At 40.2% G+C, this 9067-nt stretch overlaps 1 protein-coding gene across 1 annotated transcript in view; it reads left to right on the plus strand.

Annotated features, from left to right (window-relative positions):
* Nucleotides 1-1399: 1399 nt before the first annotated feature.
* The window catches only part of LOC140322947 (uncharacterized), a gene marked incomplete in the record, with an annotated part of 16466 nt that continues 8798 nt past the window's right edge, over nt 1400-9067 (plus strand). The window contains 5 exon segments of the mRNA XM_072399620.1: nt 1400-3961; nt 4345-4599; nt 6559-6671; nt 8007-8226; nt 8684-8824. Coding sequence (XP_072255721.1) covers nt 1525-3961; nt 4345-4599; nt 6559-6671; nt 8007-8226; nt 8684-8824 — 3166 coding nt within the window.

The raw sequence follows: 9067 nt of genomic DNA on the forward strand, positions 1-9067 counted from the left end.
TCCACTGAATCCACATCATTTTCCTCATCTGTTAGCCCCACTGACACATCCATTGCAACAACAGAGAGCGCTACAACAGATCAGACAACATCTTCCTATCTTTCAACTGTAACTGCCGCAGGAATATTAACCACAACTGCTGAAACAATGACATCTTCAGTTGCTGAGACTTCAACTTCTTCTGATAGTGTGTCAACGGCGTTCTCTACAGAGTCAACTACATCATTTGCATCAACAGAGGGTGTTACCACAACTGTGTTCTCTAGCTCCTTGGGCACCTCAACATCTGTGCAATCCACACCCTCAGCTTCTATTGAATCCACATCATTTTCCTCATCTGTTATCCCCACTGATACATCCATTGCAAGAACAGAGATCTCTACAACAGATCTTACAACAAATTCCCCTGTTTCTACTACATCTGTCTCAGAAACATTAACAACAATGGCATCTTCAGTTGCTGGGACTTCAACTATTACTGATATTGTGTCAACAGCATTCTCTACAGAGTCAGCTACTTTATCTGCATCAACAGAGGGTGTTACCACAACTCTGTCCTCAAGCTCTTTAGGGACCTCAGGTTCTGTAGAATCCACATCATTTTCCCCATCTGTCAGCCCCACTGAGACATCCATTGCAACTACAGGAAGCTCTACAACAGATCTTACAACAACTTTCTCTTTTTCTGCTACATCTGTCCCAGAAACATTAACAACAATTGGTGACACAATGACGTCATCAGTTGCTGAGACTTCAACTATTTCAGCTACATCATTGGCATCAACAGAGGGTGTTACCACATCTCTATCCTCAAGCATTTCTGTGACCTCAGCTACTGCCGAATCCACATCATTTTCCTCATCGAACAGCCCCGCTGTTTCATCATTTGCAACTACAGAGACCTCTACATCAGATCCTACATCAACTTCATATGCTTCTTCAGGATCTGTCCCTGAAACATTAACAAGTACTGGCATAATAACATCTTCAGTTACTGAGGCTTCAATTAATACTGATAGTGTGTCAACGGCCTTCTCTACAGAGTCAGCTACATCATCTACATCAACAGAGGGTGTTACTATAACTCAGTCCTCAAGCTCCTTGGGGACCTCAACTTCTATGGAATCCACATCCTTTTCCTCAACTGGTATTCCCACTGACACATCTATTGCAGCTACACAGAGCTCCACACCAAATCCCACAACATCTTCTGCTGTTTCTACTGGATCTGTCCCAGAAACATTTATAAGTACTGCTTCTTCAGTTGCTGAGACTTCAACTATTTCTGATAGTGTGTCAACAGCCTTCTCTACAGAGACAACTACATCATCTGCAACCGAGGGTGTTACCACAATGCTAACCTCAAGTTCTTCAGTGACCTTAACTTCTATAGAATCAACATCATTTTCCCCATCTGTTAGTTCCTCTGTTACATCTATTGCAACAACAGAGAGTGCTACACCAGATCTTACAACATCTTTCTCTGTTTCTACTGCACCAGAAACATTAACAAGTACTGGAACAATGGCATCTTCAGTTTCTGAGACTTTAACTATTACTGATAGTGTATCAACAGCCTTCATGGCAGAGTCAACAACATCATCTACATCAACAGAAGGTGTTACCACAATGCTACCCTCAAGCTCTTCAATGACCACAGCTTCTGCAGAATCCACATCATTTTCCTCATCGAATAGCCCCACTGGCACTTCCATTGCTACTACAGTGAGCTCTGCACAAAATCTTACAACAGCCCCCTCTGTTTCTACTGGATCTGTCTCAGAAACATTAACAAGTGCTGGCACAATGACATCTTCAGTTGTCGAGACTTCAGCTGTTACTAATAGTGTGACAACAGCCTCCTCTACAGAGTCAGCTACATCATTTGCACCAACAGGGGGTGTTACCACAACTCTAACCCAAAGCACTTCAGCATCCTCAGCTTCTGTAGAATCCACATTGTTTGCAACTTCTTTAAGTCCAACTGATACATCCATTGTAAGTGTCCCACAATCAGGATCTACTGCAATCAGTACAACAACTACTTCAGAGCAATTACCATTGACAACAACAACAGCATACACACAAACGGGGTCTTCCTTAAGTGGTACACCAACCAATTCTGAATTATCAACCCCGACCTCAACAGCAGCATCCACACAGTCAGGGCCTACTACAACTAGTATAACAAACCTTTCTGAGCAATCAACATTGTCTACAACATTAGCATCCACACATACAGGGTCTACCACAACCAGTACAACAGCTCCTTTTGAGCAATCAACATTGACTACAACAGAATCCACACAACCAGGATCTTCCTCATCCAGCACAACAACCATTTCTGAGCAATCAACATTGACTACAACAACAGCATCCACACAAGTAGGGTCTAACACAACCAGTGAAACAAACACAACCTTGGGTGCAACTGTATCCTCACAAACAGGGTCCACTGCAACCAGTACAACAACCGTGTCTGAGCAATCAACCTCAACAGCAGCATCCATGCAATCAGGGTCTACTACAACCAGTGCAACAACCTCAACAGCAGCATCCACCCAAATAGGGTCTAACACAACCAGCACAACAACCCCTTCTGAGCAATCAACATTGACCACAACAACTGCATCCTTACAAACAGGGTCTACCACAAACAGTACAACAGCACCTTCAGGGCAACCAGTGTTGACCACAACAATTGCATCCACACAAACAGAGTCTACCACAACCAATTCAACAACTACAATGTCGACTACAACAACAGCATCCTCACAAACAGGGTCTACTGAAACAAGTACAACAACTGCTTCTGAACATTCAACATCGACTTCAACAGCAGCATCCACACAATCAGGATCTACTACAACCAGTACAACAACACCTTCTGAGCAGTCAATGTTGTCTACAACACCCTCATCCACACAAACAGGGTCTTCCTCAACCAGTACGACAATCCTTTCTGAGCAATCAACGTTGACTACAACAACAGCAACAACAACACAATCAGGGTCCAGCACAACCAGTACAACAACCCTTTCTGAGCAATCATCAACCATACCAACAGGATCCATACAAACAGGGTCTACCACAGCCAGTACAACAACGCCTTCAGAGCAACCAATACTGGCCACAACAACTGCATCCACACAAACAGGGTTTACCGCAAACAGTACAACAACTGCAATGTCAACTGCAACAACTGCTTCCTCACAAACAGGGTCCGACACAACCAGTACAACAACCACTACTGAGCAATCAACCTCAACAGCAGCATCCATGCAATCAGGGTCTACTACAACCAGTGCAACAACCACAACAACAGCATCCACACAAACAGGGTCTTTATCAACCAGTACAACAATTCTTTCTGAGCAATCAACGTTGACTCCAACAACAGCATCCACACAAGTAAGGTCTAACACAACCAGTGCAACAACCCCTTCTGAGCCATCAACTTCAACCATAACAACTGGCTCCATACAAACAGGGTCCACCACAATCAGTGCAACAACCCTTTCAACAACAACCGCATCCACACAAACAGGGTTTACCTCTACCAGTACAACAATGTTGACTACAACAGCAGCATCTGAACAAACAGCCTTTAGTACAAACAGCACAATGACAACCCTGGCTGTACAATCAAACTCAATTACAGGAACTACAGCTGCACAAACTGTAGCAAATACAACACAGTCAACAACTCTGCCGGCAATTTCAACAGCAGCAAACAACACCAGTACAACACTGACCACTTCAGGGAACAATACTACCACAAGAGAAGCTACAACAGCTGCTTCAACGAATACTACTACTACTACTAGCCCTGCAAGTACTGCTACTAATACAACAACCACTACCACCACTACTACAACCACCACAACTACTACAATTCCAACAACAACCAGCACAACAGCATCAACTCCCAGAATAACTACGACACCATCTTCACTTTGCGGTAAGTTACCAAGGTATTGTAGATGGTAGTAAGAACATAGATACAGAAGATGTAGATGCTTAAAAGACTGAATAATTCCTCTAGACTTTTTTCATAATATCTGAAATAACCTTGAGCTCTACAATCAGATGCACGACTGTTACTTTAGGTCTGACCAAGCAGGGGATGTGAAAGGTAAATCCAAGGATAAGTTTATATTTGATGCAGTCTTAGAGTCTTTTGAAGGTATATTTGTGATAAGATTCTACATACAACCGATTACATTTTAGGCTTCAGCCATTTAGTTAGGAAGTTCCATGACTGTCCAGTTGTTCATTATTTTCCTATAAGCAAGCCTTTTGAAAACAGATTGTTATACATTGTGTTTTTTTTTTATCTTTTAGCAAACGCCTCAGTTTCCATACAGCTCATAAATGTCACCAGCGATTTTATAACAATTAAACTGAATAAAGAAGGAGCATTGGCAAATACTGACCACACTGTCACCCTGTCCAAAGACGGCAATGCTATCAACACAATTACTACGACTGATTCCAGTGTTACATTTTCAGGCCTTCTTCCATCAATACAGTATGCAATCTATGCCCAAACAAATTCTTGTCCTCAGACAGCGAAATTCAACACCACCGTCTGGACAAGTAAGTAGAATGTGTTTATGGATGAACTAATTTGATTTTGTGTCCAAGACAATTTTTTAATGTTGAAAACTCATTTATTGCATGAACGTATACTACAAAAACAAGACCTAATGCTTGTCTAATGTTGATGAAACAGGAGGTGGTCTTAGACAATACATGTTTTCAGACATACAGTAGAATATCCCACCATTCAAAGGAACACCATCAATGCCAACTCACCTTAGGGAATACCTATAACACCAGATGCAACCCAAACTTTCAATGCAATTTGTTGTATGTTTATTATTATTAGTGACTATCAATTTACTCCACCTTACCAAACAAGAAGATATTTGGGACAACGTTTCTCATAGTTTATAAATGCTTTCAAGTATCTATTTTGTCTGGCCTCCTCACTGCTACCCTCGCTTACTTCAGTTGAGCAGACAATAGTTTTTTTTACTTTTTATTCTTCCTACCTGCACTTTTCAAACATCATTCCCTTACCTAAGGTATGTTGCCCCTTCAATCAGCTTTGCCCTACACACAAGGTACACCTTTGTCACTAAGCTACCCCATGCACTAGAAATGTAGGCAGAAGTCAGGGATAACACATCTAGGCACCTGTCTGGCTGGTTTTTCACTCTTCAAGTGGTCAGCTTATATTTAACAAGTTGGATTCACAACTTTTTTTAGGAAGCTTGGCTGTTGGGTCAATGTGGGTTATGTACTTTGCTCGTCATCCTTGTCCTTTCACTGTCCTGACAGAATTCCCTCCCAGAAGTTTCGTGATTCAGTATTTGCTGTGCAAGTAATCTCTGTGAGCACAGCTCAACATATTCATTGCTTTGTTTAGAAAGTTCTTAAGAAGAGATCAGAAGTCAAACATTCCAAGATTACTGTACAGGATATGCATGTGCACCTCATTCTGCTGGGAACGCGAAAAGCTTTGGTCACAAAAAAAAAGGGCTGTGATTTAGAAACATATATCTACTATTCCCTATAGCGTTTTTTAATCCTTACCCTTCACAAACAGGGTAGAAAATACATCAGCATGCATGTCTTTTTAATGTTCATACAACAACATTATCAGCAAAATAAATGGCAATCTTTAGTTTTGACCATAAGTTCATGGATCCTTAAGAGCAATGGTTGAGAAGGACATCTCTGGTCTCGCTTGGATGGTGCTGAATTCAGTTGTAGCTCAGATAGTTTCCGAATACCATCTACCCTACGCCCCACAATGCAATCTAAAACTTATGTCTAGACGCACTTAATTTCTCTAAATCAACCTTGACAAAGCTTTCTAAGAAAGAGTGACCACAAATAAACATGGTCACCTGTTTCTTTGGAGACAGAAGACCAGTTCCGAATACAAAAACAAGTTTTTGTTCTCTGTCTCCCTCTTGGAGAATATTGTAATGATTTATTATCCTGATAGAAAGTGTGGGTGAATCTCCTCAATATGGACAGCAATAAAAACCTGGCCTGAGGTTCTATAGCTTCCATGTTCCATCTAAACTGAAACAAAAAGCTTTGGGTTGGGCTTTTAATTAAAAATATGGTTTGTGTAATAATTGTATAATGGTAAACTTCATAACAGTTTATACAAGAAGTGCTACAATGGGCATGACTTGTCCCTTTAATATATACTGAGCCATATCAGTTATGATTCTGCTGAAATGTTGATGCCAACTGCTCAGCCTGCCGTCATGTCCCAATACCTGACCTCCCATGATATGTCACTCATCCTCATAGATGGCTCATTTTTCCACTCTTGCCTTCTCTAGCTCCCTCATGCCTTCTCACATATTGTATTTACATTTCCCATTGACATTTCATGACCTCACGCACCTCGAACAATCCCACGCCTGCAACCACAGAATGGAAACTTCAGTTGGGGTGTGAGATTCAGTTTTTTGTTATTTTTTTTTATTTGAGTGTTAATTCTAACTGAATGTGCTTCAACTCTCCTCCCAGCCGCAAAAATATACACTGCACAAATCAGGGTGATCAATGAGAACTACAAGGAAGGTTATAACGATACAAACAGCGAAGCATTCAAAGACTTTGAGAAAAATTTCATTGCAGAGGTGAGAAGAGTTTATCATTCTTTCATTTTTAAGTTTTAAGGGATTCCATTAAACTTTTCTTAAATTCACTTATTGTTATTTCATGCAGGTAACATTTGTGTTGTGGCTTAGTGAATTGAGTCTGGAGGAAAGATTGTGATGTGTTTTAGGAGATGTTGAAGAATGTTGAGTGTGATTTTATGGTGTTACAGTAGAAAGATCAATATTTACTGAAAAAAAGAACAATTTGTGACTGATTACCTTAGATCTCATTCATGTAGACTGTGCTGACCTATTAACTCCGTCGTGAAAGTACAAGTGCAAATATATTTTTCAGATGTTTGTCATCCATTTAGTTTTTATGTTGTTTATACGTACACGTGAATATATGGGTGTGTGTGTATTTAGCATGTGTCTTTCAGTCTAATGTCCCCACTATAGTCAAAGTCTTATATCCCTACTATAGTCAAAGTTTATGGTCCCACTCTAGTCACAGTATAACGTCCCTACCATAGCTACAGTGTAATATCTTGCCATATTCATGGTCTAATGTCCCTACTATAGTCATAGTCCAAAATCCCTACTATAATCATGGTTTTTTGCTCCTACCTTAGTTACAGTTTAATATATATACCATAGGCATAATCTAATGTCCTACCATAGTCATAGTTAAACCCCCCTACCATAATCGTAGTCCTATGCCCCAACCATAGTCATAGTCCAATACCCCTAATATAGTCATTGTTTATTGCCCCTACCAAAGTCATAGTCTAATGTCCCTACCATAGGCACAGACTAATATCTTACCGTAGTTATAATTTGATGTCCATACCATAGTCAAAGACGTACTACCCTATTATAGTCATAGTTTATAGTCCCACCGTAGAACGTCTCTTGCATAGTCATAGTCAAGGGTTCCTACCATAGTCATAGTCCAATGTCTCCATCATAGTCATAATTTATGGTCTCATCATAGTCCTAGTTCAATGCCCCCACCATAGACATAGTCTATTGTCCCAACCATAATCATAAACTAACTACCCTATTATAGTCATAGTTTAAAGTCTCACCAGTCATAGTATAACATCCCTTGCATAGTCATAGTCCAATTTCCCTACCATAGTCATAGTCTTATGTCCCTACCATTCTTTTAAATTTTTGCTTCTACCATAGACATTGTTCTATATTAGTGGCAATTCATGGGTAAGGAGCAGACATACAAAGGTTTGAGAGCTGAGTTAGTTTACAAAATAAATGCTAATACTTTTTTAATCTTTTGTTTTGAATTTAGTGAACCTTTGGAATGAATTGTTTTAGCTCATACAATATAATCCTCTGATTTTCTCTTCTCCGCAGCTGCTTAAATTTCTGAGCGCCACCCTGCAAAACTATATTAAAACAGGCAGAATGCGGGTTGTGTTGAAGAATTTGAGGCCTGGTAGTGTCTTGGTGGATTATGATATTGTGACAAACGTTGTTGATAATTTCACAGTGGCGAATATAAGACAAGATTTCACCGATGCGCTGAACCAGAGCACAGTGCTGCAAATTGATCCAAAGTCATATGTATACAATGGTAAATCAGAAATTCCCTTTATTCTTCTAACACAAGAACTAGCAGAACTAGCAGCCAATCAGGTGTTGTGCAGTACACATGTGCTGACAACAGGAAAGATCAGAGTGAGCAGAGATGAGCTCAGTTTACTGCTGCTCATTCACTGTCCATTCATTGGTTGGGGTGGGAGAGGTGACCATGGCATAAAGGAGGGTCAGCAGCCAACTCCCAGATATTATAACATTATCTATGTTCCTTCTAAAGAAGCAAAAAACACAAATATATTTCTAGGTCATTAAATGCTCATTGTTTGTTCTTCTGGAAGCTAGCTGTTCAAATGACTCAAACAATAAAATACATGGAGGTTTTATAGGTCATTTTTATCGAAAGGCTACACAATAAAAAACAATATTTATCGTCATGTTAAATTATATTATTTGCCTGTCTGTCTATTATAATATTTTTTTTTCCTTGGCAGCCCAAAACAGCTGCTCTGGGGGTTTCAATGGATGCTCTCAATATGCCACCTGCATACCCAATGGTGGGTCATACAATTGCCAGTGCTGGAGTGGGTATTTCGATTCAAGCCCAGATGTTCCTGGAAGACAATGTGAACCAGGTAAAATTGATTTCTATTATATGTAATCAATCAATGACAAACCAAATTACCTAGGGGTATATATTTTAAGGTGGTGTTACCTGCCAGGCCACCCAACTCATGTGTTAGGGTCTGTGTTGCTGGGCTTTGGTTTACTTTAGGGCTTTTTCATTCCTCATATCAGTCAACAGGACACAAGAGCAGGTTGATTTAGTTTAGGAGGAGGTCAACTGTAGGTCCCAAGAAGGTTCACTGCAAGTCAAC

The sequence above is a fragment of the Pyxicephalus adspersus genome, chromosome 1 (genome assembly GCF_032062135.1).
Source record: "Pyxicephalus adspersus chromosome 1, UCB_Pads_2.0, whole genome shotgun sequence".
NCBI classification, from domain to species: domain Eukaryota; kingdom Metazoa; phylum Chordata; class Amphibia; order Anura; family Pyxicephalidae; genus Pyxicephalus; species Pyxicephalus adspersus.